The sequence below is a fragment of the Acipenser ruthenus genome, chromosome 17 (assembly GCF_902713425.1).
Source record: "Acipenser ruthenus chromosome 17, fAciRut3.2 maternal haplotype, whole genome shotgun sequence".
NCBI lineage: Eukaryota > Metazoa > Chordata > Actinopteri > Acipenseriformes > Acipenseridae > Acipenser > Acipenser ruthenus.
In genome coordinates, this window is record NC_081205.1 from 19,398,415 (window position 1) to 19,414,253 (window position 15,839).

Below are 15,839 nucleotides of genomic sequence, written 5' to 3' on the forward strand. Positions count from 1 at the left end.
ATGACAATATATAATGCTGTTAAAGGAGTGATAACCTGTGTTTTCTACTTATTAGCATGAACATCATTATCAATTGTCCCATTTTCATTGCGATTGCGTGGTTGCTTCTTTCACTTTAATTCAGAATATACAGATTTCAGCGTTGCAGTTACTGTTGCTTCCTGGTATCTGTTCACATTCTGTGGGGAATGTCACATGGTCTCATTCTAGCAAGACCATAGGAGAAATGAACAGAAAGCACCAGAAGTGAACTGGTACCTTGAGGCAACTGTTATTTTCAATTCTATAGTGTTGTCTTTAAAAATAGAAGAAAATAACCTGAAGATAATCAATTCAAGAAAAGGGATTTCAACAGATAAGTAAATGCATTTAAAAATACCAGTTATTGGTAATTTAAACTGTGTAAATACATGATCCCAGGCTGGTAGCAGACTGTGAGGGACTTCCCCTCCAGGGAGTTGGTACCACTGTAGTAGGGCTGTGATAGTCTCCCCCCCACCCCAGCCCTGCCCTGCCCTGCCCTCCCGCCCTGTCCTGTTCTTCACTCCTCTCCTCTGTGGCTCTGCCCCCAGGAGCTGTGCACTGCAGGCAGACTCGGAGGGGCTGAGACAGGCCTGGATCACCGCAGTGCAGGGTAGCATCGACCTGGCCTACCGCCAGAAAACAGAGCCGGCACACACACTGGTAAGAACTGCAAGCAGCGTCATTCATTATCTGACTCCTTGTGTTCTTCAAATACAGGAAATATTGTATCTACCTACTCACACCCTTGCCACCATATATTTGCAGGGTTTCAAAAATCACTCCTTGACCAAGCACTTTTAACAACTTGGCCGAACATTTTGTACAAAGCTATATTCTATTATTCTCTTGGTCAAGTTTGTTTGAGTATTGTACAATAAAAGTACACAACACTAAATTCTCAGATAAAAGTAAAATACACCGAGGAAGGCATAAGCTGAAATGTTCATCTTAGGGTTTTAGTAACTAATTAAAAGAAGGTTTACAGAATTGTATTACACTTGCATCTAGAGAACAGCATTTCCAATACTTTGTCACAAAGTATTTTACCATTACCAAGTAATTCAGTGTATCAATCTGGGGCTATGGAGGAACCTGTCTTTGTACTGTATATACAGACGCACATACGAGAAAGTACAGAAGTCCACATTTTTACTTGTGCAACTATTAACATAATTATTGTGCAATTTTATTTATAATTTTCGTTGATTTTAGTATTTTGTTTCCAGTGCTGTTTAAGGTACAGCATCTGTGTACTGTTAAACTGGCACACACCGACTCTTTCTCTCGCTGTACTTCCACAAGGTGGACAAAAACCACAGCATTTCATGAACGTGCATGGACTATTTTGTTCATATAACAAGTATGTTTAAACTACATTTAACAGCTGAATTCAGAGAATTGCTTACCTTAGATTGAGGTGTTGCATCTACTTAACAATACTGATATTATTGAACAGAGCAATTTGGATTGGAATGAATGCAAGATAGATGCCAGAATTCCTGATAGAAATGTTCTCTCTCGCATACTCTAACCCCTGGCTGTGTACCCCCTGTAGGCCGTGTCGAGCCTGCCCTCCCCACAGACCCCTCCTCTGAGGCAGGACCAGGCCCCTCACAGGCCTGCCGTCTTGGGGCTGGTGCAGCAGGGGGCTGGGAACCAGCAGTGCTGTGACTGCAGCCAGGCGGAGCCTCGCTGGGCTAGCATCAACCTGGGCATCACCCTCTGCATCGAGTGCTCAGGGATTCACAGGTACCGCCCCCCTCACCCTGCATCGAAATTCGCAGGTACCGCCCCCTCACCTTCTGTAACAAGTGCTCAGGGATTCACAGGTACCGCCCCCTCACCCTCTGCATGGAGTGCTCAGGGATTGATAGGTACCGCCCCTCACGCTCTGCATAGAATGCTGAGTGATTCACAGGTACCGCCCCCTCACCCTCTGCATAGAGTGCTGAGTGATTCACAGGTACCGCCCCCTCACCCTCTGCATAGAGTGCTGAGTGATTCACAGGTACCGCCCCCTCACCCTCTGCATAGAGTGCTGAGTGATTCACAGGTACCGCCCCCTCACCTTCTGCATCGAGATTGACAGGTACGGCCCGCCTCGTCCGGCTTTGTGACAGTGCTTGGGCTAGTTTTACGAACAGACAATCATCTAGCCACCAATAACACATTTTTTTATTTTATTTTATTATTTATTTAGAGCGCCCAATTATTTCTACAATTTAGAAAGTCCAAATACATACCCTCACCAGAGAAATTCCCCACAATAGCTCTTAAGAACTGAAGGTCAGTGGGCATTCTACGACCAAGCCGAATGCCTCTTTACACCCAGGAACTAGAGAGCAGAACACAGGCTACAGGCCTCCGGTAGACAAAGATCAGCCCTTCAGGTGTCTGCTTGAGCTCACCAGGCACCTGGCTAGTAGGGTCCGCTGTAGCACTATGGGCAGAAACAGGCCGTGCCGGTTTTACCAAACCCACAGGAGAGCCAGAGCCAATGTAATTCTTTCTCTGGAAGACCAGCGACTTCATGCAGCCAGGGGAAACCTGCTTTCCCCTAACTGTACGAGTCACTCTGCACACCACACTACTGTGCCTTTACCAGGGGAGGCTCTCAGGGACCCTGCCCTTTTGATATTTCAAATTTTACAATTCAACAGAAAACTATAGATTCTTGAATGAGAACATATTTAAAAGAAAACTTTACAACTTAGATTAATCCAGAATTCAGTCCATTATAGTTAATTTCTTGTTTGATAATTCTTTGTTTGAATTGGGACACCATAAAGGTTGCATAACAAATATGTGCATAATGCCTTATAATCACTTCGAAAAGCAACATAATATTCATAACATTCTCACAAACCAAAAGTACTGGAATTGAAAATGCAGCGTTTCTAGTGCATGTGTGTGACTGGTTGCCATTAACGCCAATTAAATATATATTTTTGTACCCTTTACGTAATGTTGTACTGTATAGTAACCATCTCAAAATACAAGGTTGTTGATTCATAACAGTACATTCCTAAACAACAGCTAATCTCAGGATCGGAAAGAAATCCCACCTTAACGTGATTGTATCTGACAAAATAATTCTGTATTAATTGTTGTTCCATAAGTATTGAAAGAAGCTATAGTAAACTTTTATTTAAAAAACATGCTATCTGGTACTACACTTGTTAAAGAAATCGGTTTGTACGCTATGCTTTTGATAGGCAATTTCCCCACCCCTTCAACAGCATCTTTCCTGGCATTAACCAAATCAACTGTCAGCCAGTAGCATGCTTTTATCCAGAAGACACTTTCTTTAACCTTATCAGGGACCTAATATGATGTTTTAAAATGAAAATGCATGTTTGCTATTCTTTCAAATCTGCACATTTGAGAAAGGTAAGGTGAATGAGATTATGTTGTTTGCTACAGTCACTGGTAAAACCATAGCAGATCTGTATTGATTTTATCATTCCCAGGAGCCTGGGAGTTCATCTGTCAAAGGTCCGATCACTGACTCTGGATTCCTGGGAGCCTGAACAGCTGAAGGTATCAAAATGTTTCTCTCGTTTCAGAACACATACTCGCCATACTCGCACAATACTGAAACAAATCTCTGAATTCCTTTGTGTAGTTAGTCTGTGGTTTGGGGAACGATGCTATCAACCAGATCTTTGAAGCCTGCTGTGAAGAAGGGATGGGCAAAGTGACAGCCAGCAGCTCAAGGTAAAGAGATCTGCAGTGTGATGTTACAACTTCATCTAACCACTAGGGGCGGGAATAGCTTGGGGTAGAACGACCACCAGTTTACATTTTACAGATGATGTAAAATGCATTCGTGTGACATACGAAGGTTTGACTTGACAGAAGCGCTTTCTGATTTCATGCATTAGTAATTTTAAATGTCATTTAAATGGCTTTTTTTACATTTCCCCCTGACTATTTAATAGTGTTTGCAGTAATTCTAAATGGCTCATGGCACTATTGGTCCTCTATTGAGTTTTTTTTTTTTTCTCTAAACCTGCCTGTAGCAGGACAGAAGAGCTCTGCGTGTAAATATGTGGCAGGGCTTTAAAAATGTATTATTATGGGTTGTATTGTGTTGATTTGTTGTGATGTTTTGGTTAAAAGTATTGTGTTTTTGTTATAGTTGAAGGTGGTTCAGCAGAGGCAATGTTTGCAGCTCGTCTGTCAGACCACATCCCGTGAGAATGCGTGGTTGGCAGCTAATGATTATTGATAAATTGGTTGTTGACCACGCAAATTAAAAGTCTCGTGCAGAATGTGGTCCTCGCCGGATTAATTTTAATCTAGAGATGACCACGTTTATAAAAACCTGCAGCATTTGCTGGTCAGGGTGGATGTTTGGAAAGAGAAAGAACAAGAGGCCGGGAGAGAGAAATTGAAGGAAACAAAAGTAAAAATTAAACAATTGCTTCTCGTGCTGGAAGGACCAGCTTGATACTTGTTTTGGTGACGGTATTTGTGTTCGAGATTTCTTTTTGTTTATTTAGCTCTGTTTTGCTGGTTTTTTTTTATTTTTCTATCCTTTTTATTTTGGCGTCAGTAAATAAATACGCGCATCAACTCACAGTACCTGTTTGTGTGTCAACGTCCTGGTCTGGGTACGTCCCCACCGAGCCGTCCTGCCACACTTCCTTCCCTAGCTTTGAGGTTGTCTGGAGAATCCTAGGTGCCTGCACTGAACAGCTTTCCTCATTTCATTCAAATTGTGTCACAGTGTGTCCTTTAAACTGCCAGCCCCACCTACTCTACAAGCTCAAAGCCAGGTAAGGAAGATAGAGAAAAATGGTAACTCAATAAGGGAAATAGGGCATGAGGGATTAATGATGGACTGTGGACAGCAAAACTTAAATAAGACAGGGTTATGTATTTGTGCAAACTGTAAACCACACGCTGTGTTTAGTGTTGTGTGTAGCGGTCTGTGATCAGGACAGCTGCAGTGGTGACGTCAGACCAGAAACACAAACCAAAACAAGGAATGGCGAAGCAAACAGACGCTACGGCGTCCAGTACTTTATTAAAATAAACAAAAATAAAGGGTTTAACAAAACACAAAAGCAAACGGCACGTTGGCCAAACAAACAAACAGCAACAAGTAGTATCTAGCATTTGTTATTGTTTTAATAATGTTACCTCCTGTGTCCACTCTGGTTCTCCACTCTGATCACTCTTCTCCGTGCAGCCAAACTGCAGATCTTTTATATTTGTGACTAAGGGACTAACTAGCTGTCAATTGTTATATTATCCCTCGGTCACATTCTGCACGGATTTACTAAGTCTGCGTGACTGTCAGCTAGTTAAATAAATCAGTAGCTGACAATCACGCATTCTCACAAGGAATTTAAAACAATAACAAATAATGGCAGCGGCTTTTTGTCCGCGCTGCAAATAATAATAATACAGGTTTTTTGCCATCAAATAATACAGAAAATCATAACAATACAATAAATAAACAAATATATGTATAAAGGGGCGGGACACTGCCACACGGTCATATTGTTTGGGAAAGACAGCTGAGTGCTGTTGTATACTTTGAAGTGTTATAGAACACCCTGCTTTGTTTACAAGCAATGCATTGTGTTACCTTGGGTCCAGTGTTGTCCATAATCACACATAAAGGGTTATAAATTAACTAGGCAATACATTTCTCAGGAGCGTTCTGTTCTAAGGATCACAGTGTATTCAGATAATATGTCCCTCATTTCAATCACCAGCATTGTTGCAGGAGGGAGCGAGAGCTGGATACATTGCGATGTTTAAAAGAAAGCATATCTTTCTCCTGGCAAACGTTCCTGAGTAAAGCTTAAAAAATAAATAAATAAAAGTAATTCCCTAGCTGATGTGTAAATAAATATCAAAACAAAATTGAGAATATGTTGAAAAAGAATTTGCTGCACTATAGATAACGTGATACAGCAAAAGTAATATGTTTCTTGTAATACTGCAAGGTTCTGAAAGACTTTAGTACAGATGTTCAAAATGTTATTATGGACCGAGTGGTAATCGCTCAGCTATGAGAAAATGTCCACAGCTTTCCCATGTGAATCATGTAGTGTGGACACCAGGAAGCTTGCTGGTGCTTTAGCTCTAGTTAGTCTCACTGTCTCAAACTCTGCCCCCACATGTCTTTCAGACAGGAGAAGGAGTCCTGGATTAAAGCAAAATATGTTGAGAAGAGATTTGTCAAGAAGATTGCTTCTTCACATTCAGGTATTTACATTCATTTATTTGACTTCTCCATTCTATACTGCAGGATAAATTGCATGTTTTTTTTTTTTTAATGTACGCTTCATTCCATCCACCTTTGATGTTTTTAACAGACATGATTAGGCAAGTGTGTGTTTTTTTGTGTCCCGCATGGAGGTATTTTCAAGGCAATGTCTCATTATAACACTATACTGATGGAAGTGCAGACTGGTTACAGGATCCCATGTGTATCCTGCACAGCTGAGACCCCACTTAATAGCACTGTTTCCAATTCTGCTCACCACAGAAGCCAACGATTGTGTCCAACTGAGAGCAACCATGTTAATCCCAGGTCTTAAAGGGATGAGCTATGAAAGTAGGCTCAAAGAAGAACTAGGGGTTACTAAAAGGAGATCAATCAGCTACAAGGAACCAGGCGAGCATAGATGAGCTGAAGGGCTGTTTGTAAATGTTCTTATATTCGTTTGAACCCACCTCGTTTTATAAATGCAGCTTTTAGAATGCAAACGGAAGAATCAGGCAGGGCCTTGTTACATGCAGTAGAGGAAGGAACATTAAGGGTTGTGGCAGAGCTTCCTCTGAAAATAAAAAAGTCGGGAGAACACAAAGATCTGGAGGGCTGAAGTGACTGAAATCTGAAATGTATATTTATTGTTCTGGTGCACTTTTATATTATTGTATAGTATATTTATTTGTAATGTGAAGTGCTTTGGGATAACTTGGCATGAAAAGCGCTATACAAAATGAATGTGATTGATTGAATATCCCATGAATGTTCATAGAGTGCTGTGGTTATTTCATTCATGAGGAGAGCCATAAACAACCCACTCGACCCGTCTGGAAGCTTGTGGACTATTCATCTCTGCTCAGGGAGTAGCTATAGTACAGTCTGAATGTTCATGGTGTGTCCTCTATATGCTTCTCTCACACGGGTTAGGCCACGTTAGAAAGACCTACCATGTAAAAATTATTGATCTTTCATTGGGGACTACAGCGATGACTCTGTGGGCCATTCAACATAACACACCACTGCTTCCGTGAAGGAATGACCACGTCTACCTCCAAAACAATTCAGACAAGCTGTGTCTGTTCAATGCTACTTAAACTATTGGAGATTGTTCTATGGTTTGTTTCAGTAAATGCATGTTTTAATGAATGAGGGGGGCTGATAATTGGCTGAATGTGTATTACAGACTCCAGCTTATCAGGTGCCCAGACAGGCCACAGTGCCGGGGGTCTGGGGCTGCAGCTGTACCAGGCCTCTCGAGAGGGAGACCTGGTCACCATGGCAACTGCACTGGCTCAGGGAGCAGGCGTGAACTGGACCAACCCTGAGGAGGAGGGGAGAACACCACTGATCAACGCAGCCTGTGGGGTGAGGTGACAACCAACCAACCGGCTCTCTGTCTGTCTACCTGTCTATTGGCACATTGGTAATAAGTGTTGGGGAGTAACATTACATTTAACGCATGACGTTGTTACAGACAGTTAATGCGTAACAGGGATCAGAAAGTGCTTCAACCATGCAAGATCTTAAAAGAATATTTTGAGCTGCAGCCTGCCCAAACTGGAAAAAAAAACTAAGTAATAATTTACTGTAAGTAGTTAGTTTTCTTCAAGTAACTTGTAACTGTAAGATTACTTTTTTTTAAAGTAACTCCCCTAACACTGGTACCAGAGGTTTTACTGTATACAGAAAAAAAACTTTTTTTCTGGCAGTTTATTTTTTAGGAACCGTGACCAAAAAAAAAAAAAGGTTTCTTGATGCTTTACCCCGATCTCCTGCGCTCAGTATTAAAGTCTCTCTCTCACTCCACAGGGCTCGCTCGTGGCTTGCGAGTTCCTGTTGCAGAATGGAGCCAATGTGAATCACAGAGACCACCGGGGTCAAGGGGCTCTGCACACCGCCACCTACTGGGGGCACACTGGGTGAGGCATTGTGGGACACTGGGAGAGTCGTGGGAGGAATGAGAAATTGAATATATATTAAAGGAAATAATGTTTATATTTAAAGGAAATGCTGTTTATATTTTTTCTGATACTGGGACAAAAATGTTCAAATCTACCAAAATGTAGTGCTGGGACGAACACAGGATTTTAATGTTCGGGTATTCGCTCATAATTTAAATATTCGTTTGGATATTCGTTTGTTTTCAAAAAGTAATACAAGTAATAGGGCAGCAGTGTGGAGTAGTGGTTAGGGCTCTGGACTCTTGACCGGAGGGTCGTGGGTTCAATCCCTGGTTGGGGACACTGCTGCTGTACCCTTGAGCAAGGTACTTTACCTAGATTGCTCCAGTAAAAAAACCCAGCTGTATAAATGGGTAATTGTATGTAAAAATAATGTGATATCTTGTAACAATTGTAAGTCGCCCTGGATAAGGGCGTCTGCTAAGAAATAAATAATAATAATAATAATTATATTGCTCAGAACGCAGGCAGAGGCAGCATAGCAGAAGGGGCGGGGGGGGTACATGGCCCATGTGTGTGCCTATTTTACAGAAAGACGTTACAATATCTAACATGTTAAAGTAAAACAATATCCCAGGAGTAAAGAATACATTGTGTAGGCTTTACTTTACCCCAGTGAATTAACTACAAAACAAAGGATGCCAAATAGCAGTTCAAGTTAAACGTTGTTTTGTTGATTCCTGAAATAAATTGTACAGAAAGTTAACAATGCAGTTTATTTATTTGATTCCTTGCCATTGACATTTCTTCACAGTAAAGTGGCCAGACACATTTTCATAAAGTAATAACGCGAGGTTTACTTGTGCCTTTTTGTAGCTGAACAAGCAAACGAAAACTGAAATTTAACTTTAACACTTCAAATAAAACATGGAAATGGCGTTGTAAAAACGAGGGGGAAAAAACTCACCGTTTTGGTTCTCGTTTATTACGTTCCACATAAGTCACAGCAAAAAATATAATGTATACAATCTATACAAAAAAAATCACTACACATGTCCAGCAAGTTGTGCACTGTTTAAGCGAGGCATTTCAGAATGACGTATGAAGCAATGCACAGAGCTTGGTGCCGCCTCTTTGCTGTCACTTGATATTGATGGTAAATATTCTTCACTTATGTCTTCACTGACACTCGCTGACATCCGATTCAGTGGAAGAATTGTATGTATTTGAATTTAAATCAGAATCTGAATTCAGTATTATTACTAATACTTCTTTCTCACTGAGCGATTTCCGCGATCTGTCAGAGGGTGCAAGAGACCAATAAAATGTGTTACAGAAACCTAGTGTTACAATATTATGTGATCAGGGGGTTTGTAGGCTCAGCAATTCAAGTTTAAAGTTGCAAAATGTACCGGTACGTTCGTACTCCCTGGGGACCAGAGAGCAGAGAACGTACTGGTACGTTGGTACTACTCAAAGGGTTAAGTTAAAGTAAAGTTTTGAGATCTGGCATAGATGGACCAGTGGCCTTCTCTCATATGGAAATGCTGTTTATGTTCTTATAAAATTCAAGGTTGTGTTTTATAATGGCTTTCTAGTCTTCGTGACCAATTCTAAAAGTTAATCGCTTTTGTGTTTGTGTCACTGTAGGTCAGATTCAAACACCACTTTAAGTAAAAATGTCAGTTAGGAAGTTTACTGGCAATATATTAAACTACAGTCACCTTGCTTTGTATCTTGCTTGTTCACATAAAAATGGTTCACCTTTTGCACTGTATTGAAATGCTCAGTGAATTTGCACTTTTGCTTCCTGTATTGGTTGTGTTTGCGATGCTATAGACCCTCCCCCTCCTGTATTTCCAGGCAGGTGTGTTTGTTTCTAAAGAGAGGAGCCAATCAGTATGCAGTAGATGAGAGAGGGAAGGACCCACTCAGCATCGCCATGGAAACGGCCCACGCAGACATTGTAACACTGTAAGTCTTTCTAATGTGAAAGAACTATGGTTATAAACAAGCAGCACCAATATGAATATAAAGTCTTTAAAATCTTAAAAAGGAATTCATCCTAACTAATACTTCAAGCGCAGCACAGAAACCAGAGGACACAACTGGAAATTAAGTGGTAAAGGTACTTCTTGACATGGAGTGATGCTACATCACTTGTATCCCTTAAGACCCAATTTGAGAAAGTTTTGAGATTCATCAGCTAGTAGGAACTGGACGAGCTTGGATGGGTGGAATGGCCTCCTCTCGTTCGTACATGTTCTTCTGTCCAGAGTGAGGCTCTGATGGCTTGTCCTCTTGCATTGTAGGCTGCGCATGGCTCGGATGAATGAGGAGATGAGGGATTCAGAGGGCTTCTTCGGGCCGATGGGTGGGTACTGTGCAAATTCTACAAATCAGGAACAGCTAATAGGAGTTTCTATTGTCGTACCATTACAATTGTCTATCACTTGAAACTACTGCTGTGTTTATCACTGTGTTAATTAGAGAGACAAAGGCAGCAATGCTGTAGTGTGCCATTTACATGAACTGCGGCTCAGTATTGTGGTAGTAGCAGTGACTGGAATGTAAATTACCTGGCTCCAGATATACAATTTTGCATATTGGGCCCTAGTCACAACAAATTGTATTTTATTTTTTGAAAAGTCTGTTTTGTTCAAATGTAAGGATTTAATCTCCATTTGGCACAGTAGAGAAGTGTTCAGTTCAAAGTGCTGTTGATACAAATGTCCACTGAAAGTTTCGTGTTCTGTTTTCAGGTGATGATGAAACCTTCCAAGACATATTCCGTGATTTCACCCACATGGCATCCAATGACCCGGAGAAACTGTCTCGACGCCAGTTTGAGAGGGAGAAAGAAAAGCGGGATGAAAGTGAGGGAAGTGAGAATGAGGGAGGGGTTGGGAAGGCAGAGAGTGGAGGGGAAGTGGGGGGAGGGAGGTGACACAGAACTGGAGCTGAAATGTGAATGTCTAAAAAAAAACCAACAGGGCAGGAAACTACATTAACAGTGACACAAGGGGAAGTTTACCAAACCAACAAAGCTGGTGAAGAGATATTGTGTTGGTACTTTACCAGCATTAACATTTTAAAAGTTTTTTAATGTTGTTACTAACGAATATAATTTAATACATGAAGCTACAGGTCTGGAGTCTGCCATGTTTCCAGCTGCATATTGAAACCAGTCTGTTCCAATATTAAACTGGAGCTACAACCAGACATTTCATGTGGTTTGAGATGCTCATTAGGGAGTTGGATTTTTTCCAGTCCACAAACCTAACGGGCTGAACAGAAACAGGAAAAATAGGAACGTGCGATTGTGACGGCATCATGAAGAGGCTTGTTATGAAGAGGGGTCAAAAAATAATGTAGGGTGAAATTTTAATGGATTTAACAGGGACAAAAAAGCCATGTAATAAACTCAAATTAAAAAAAAGGTTTGTTGTCTGCTTGATTTGATCTAGTACCGTAAATATTCATGACTTTAAAATAAAGGTATTTTAATATCAAGAGTTTGTCCTGATGTGCAACCTATTCCAAACACGTGATCTAGTTTCCAAAGGAGTGCAGTAGGGATACAGTCCTGGCTTGAACCAATTTACCCATTTAAGAATTCTCCTCCTTTGTCTGATTGCTGTTATACAAGTGGTCATGCAGAGCAACATTTTTTCTTACTCCTTTCAGAGTTACCTGTTTACTGTATTCAGTGTGCGTTCTGTATCCTTCTTTGTGATGTCATTCTTTAGTAAACCCTTAGATTTAAACTTGCAAACCTTATTGACTAATACAGCATCACATGACCAATACAAGTTTGTGCTATTGCCCACAAACCAACCAGTCAGTAGTCATCCTCTAGCAGTAAATAATTAAATAACTATTGGCCTATAATTTCAGAAGTTTCCTCCATTCTTTAATTTACACTTTATCTTATTTGAAATGTTACAAAATAAGAACAACTCGCTTAAGTTCTAGTTTTGTCAAAAAACAGTTAAACACTTTGCAACTATGGTCATTTCCCTCCATCACTTAGTCAATAGCCAGACCACTACCTCTGACATCACCTGCTGGTTTCATAGACCCCTATTAGCACTAATCTTGGATTATCCAGTGTTACTTAAGGTTAGGTAAGTTGCACAGGTTTAATAAACAGATATTGACAGGCGTGTCATTTCAGAAAAATTCTGGGGGGGGGGGGGTTATGGGCATATGGAAATAGGCGTCCGGGGTCCACCGTGGTGAACCAGTCACCTGGCCTGACTGACTGCAAACAGCTGTTGGTTGCTTGGGAAGCAAGTGCACCAGCGCCTTGGTGGATTTCCATGCGTGGCGAGAGCGCTGCAGCATCTCATCCACCGCGGGACCAAAGGTATGTCCTGGTGTAATAGGGGCATCCAACAGCAGTGCTTTGTCCCAGTCAGGCATGTGTGCCTGGGAAAGCCAGCGCAGCCAGGTTTCTTGGGCACAAGAGCCCAGAGCCCTAACCACTACTCCACACTGCTCTTGAAAGGAAAAATGGTGCCTGTGTCACAGGCTTGGCTGAGCAGCTTTGGTATAGAATATTTAGGTTTCGGGTCTTCAGCAGGTAAACGCCCATTAGGTAATGGTTACATTTTGTACTTCAAAAGGGAACCACACACACCTAGCAATGCTTGTACCTTGTATTTAGCCAATCATCCCTCTACAACACCTGCCTCCCAATTGCTTCACAGTCAATAAGGAAACAGGCAATTACCCCACCAAAAATTAAGGAACATACTTCTTTAAAATATATTTTTTTTTTAAAAAGTGCTCAGTAAAAAAACGTAAAATCAAATAATGTGACATTAAAAATCTTTTTGGGCCATTTGTAAAACCCCTTAATCTCAGGGTTGCATTAGTCAGATCACCAATCTTGTTCATTTAAACCCTTGGCTGTTGCCTCGGAATTGAAGCTAACAAGACCAGAGGCATCACTAATGCATCCTCCTCAGGAACCTATATTAGTACAAAGATAGTGGTCTAAATAAATGGGATACTGCAATTGTCCCTACAGGCCTCAGCACCAGTCAATGTTTGTATACTGCTGCATTGTCTGCCATGATCTCCACTTTATTATCCTTTTACTGGGAGTCTGACTGATTGTCAATGAAAACCTGTCTGTCTGTTTTTGAACACTGTAATAGCTGTGTTGTGTAAAAGACCATACTATACATATTAATGGGTTTAAACCCCCAGCAAGGATATTTCATTTGGTTGTGGACTTATAAAAACATAACAGGTCCATCTGGTTGTAATTATTTGCAATATAAATTGACCGGAGGGTTATGGGTTCAATCCCCAGTGGGGGACACTGCTGTTGTACCCTTGAGCAAGGCACTTTACCTAGATTGCTCCAATAAAAACCCAACTGTATAAATGGGTAATTGTATGTAAAAATAATGTGATATCTGTATAATGTGAAATAATGTATAATGTGATATCTTGTAACAATTGTAAGTCGCCCTGGATAAGGGCGTCTGCTAAGAAAGAAAATAATAATAATAATAACAAAACATCACTGGTATGACTAGGTGTATTTAAAAAAAAAAAAAAAAAAAAAAAAAAAAAAAAGTGGATTAATCTATTTTTTCACTTCAGTCTGTCCCTTATCAGATTCAGATGATCAAACACAGTAATAAGTCCAGTTTACAGTGTTTTACACAGTTGCACATTCAGTTTGTTCCCCCCTCTGGAGCTCTCAGCTTGTCATTGGTGATGTAGACATGAGTTCAAAAAAATTCAGTATTTCTCCATTTGTAGGAAACTTATATATCGTAACATACCCTCGCCCCGCAGTGCTGGAATTACCTTCCTACAGATGTCAGGACTGCCCAGTCCCTGACCACCTTCCGGCGCCTCCTCAAGACTCGCCTCTTCAGACAGCACCTGTAGAACGCCTCTTTTTTTCCCCTATGGACACTCTTCCTTAAATGCGCTTTACTTGCTCTTATCTGCCCCCTATTTTACTACATTTATTCCTGTACTTTAGAGTACTGTAATCTGTCAAGTGTCATTTAATCGTATCCTGATGTAACTATCACTGACACTTATCTGCTCCGCTATTGAATCATATTTTGTCATACTTGTACTTGCTAGAACCAAAGTCATTGTATTTATCTTGCTCTTAATTGTATTATTACTTGTACTGTGATTCTTGAAATGTATTTTTGTTTATGACTGTAAGTCGCCCTGGATAAGGGCGTCTGCTAAGAAATAATAATAATAATAATAATAATAATATCCATTCTGAAATATGATCTGTACGAAAGATCAAAGTCTATAACACCAGTAAGCTCCCATACTGAACTGAATGACTATCCATACTAACACCCAGTCCCTCTCATACCTGCCCCAGATAGTCCATGCGAATACAAACTGAAGCAAGGTTATAATAAGCTAGTGTAAAGCAAGTACACAATGGTGATGAGCAGGATAAAAGCACACCTTGCACACAAATGTCAGAGTTATGCTTGAATAGTGGAAGGGGATCCACTGATCACAAAAGAAATCTAAGATTTGAAAGAAAAATGCAAATAATCTGCAGAAATCATTACTTATCCTTGTAACATACTTGATAGTTTTTGCTTTAGACTTGCCTAGCGCCTGCCCCAAAAAACGTTGTCCCTCTCAGGGTCTTCAGCAGTACATACTTAACAGCGTTGCCAGAAATGTGGAAATATCGTATTGTACCCTCAAAATTATCGTATTTTCAGAAAAATTATCGTACACTGTAAAACTTTAAGAATATATGTGTTATTTTTCCATCCTTATTATGTGACATCATATTACCTGATAAACTGCATCACCAACACTGAAATGAACAAAAAAAACACTGAACTACTTGACACCGCGCTGATCACAAGTCATTTTGTTTAACTGTTTGTTCTATTGCAACTTCCCTTACATGTATGAATAAAAAGAAACGACATACAACACACGTAATCTTGTGGTAACGCCCGCCTAGTACAGTTAACATAACGAGACTATTAGATGCTATTATAATATAGAAACTTTAAACGACAATTTTTAAAATAAGGTTTTCTAATAGTTTTATCCTGATTTCACTTCAACGTTCCAGCGGGGGAAGCTGATTGGCTGTTGAAACTCAATCGTTTTCTAAATTATAATATAACTGTATAATATTAAATTTTGTCGAATTCCACTTCGGAATCGCTGTTATTTCACTGTGCTAAGCTTGGTCGTCACACGTCTCTACAGCACAGCCTCGAGGTAGCGAGTATCAGTCGCACTTAATTAACAACATACGTAGTTCGTGCCTGCCTGCGTGTTAACTCTTAACATATTGGGTGCGTTCACGAGAGGCAGACTTTGCTAAGTCTGCGCAGATTCTGCAAAGATTCTGAACATTCATTGGCTACTTGCTCCGATTTTGTGCAGATTCTGCGCAGAATGACGAAAGTCTGCATGTCGTGAACGCACCCAGCGTCTCAGCAGCCGGTGACGTCACGTGAAAAGCCTCAGTAGTACACAATGTACTGCACATCTGTGCTGCTGAATCCAGAGACGTGGTGACGTAATAATAATCTGCTGAAATTATAGTACAAATACGATAATTATCGTACGTCTGGCAACGCTGATACTTAATAATAGCCAGATCACAAACCTCCTGTCGTCTGTATACGAGTACGCATGCGCACATC

At 40.6% G+C, this 15,839-nt stretch overlaps 1 protein-coding gene across 1 annotated transcript in view; it reads left to right on the forward strand.

The window, feature by feature from the left end:
• The window catches only part of zgc:162872 (BAR_ACAPs and ArfGap_ACAP domain-containing protein), a 33,311-nt gene extending 21,641 nt beyond the window's left edge, over window positions 1–11,670 (forward strand). Inside the window, exons 13-22 of the mRNA XM_034039764.3 lie at window positions 573–684; window positions 1,580–1,773; window positions 3,495–3,564; window positions 3,650–3,741; window positions 6,173–6,249; window positions 7,440–7,621; window positions 8,066–8,175; window positions 10,021–10,131; window positions 10,470–10,531; window positions 10,920–11,670. Of these exons, the coding sequence (XP_033895655.1) occupies window positions 573–684; window positions 1,580–1,773; window positions 3,495–3,564; window positions 3,650–3,741; window positions 6,173–6,249; window positions 7,440–7,621; window positions 8,066–8,175; window positions 10,021–10,131; window positions 10,470–10,531; window positions 10,920–11,104 (1,195 nt within the window). The 3' untranslated portion in view covers window positions 11,105–11,670. The remainder of the gene's footprint in view (window positions 1–572; window positions 685–1,579; window positions 1,774–3,494; window positions 3,565–3,649; window positions 3,742–6,172; window positions 6,250–7,439; window positions 7,622–8,065; window positions 8,176–10,020; window positions 10,132–10,469; window positions 10,532–10,919) is intronic.
• The last annotated feature ends 4,169 nt before the right edge of the window (window positions 11,671–15,839 follow it).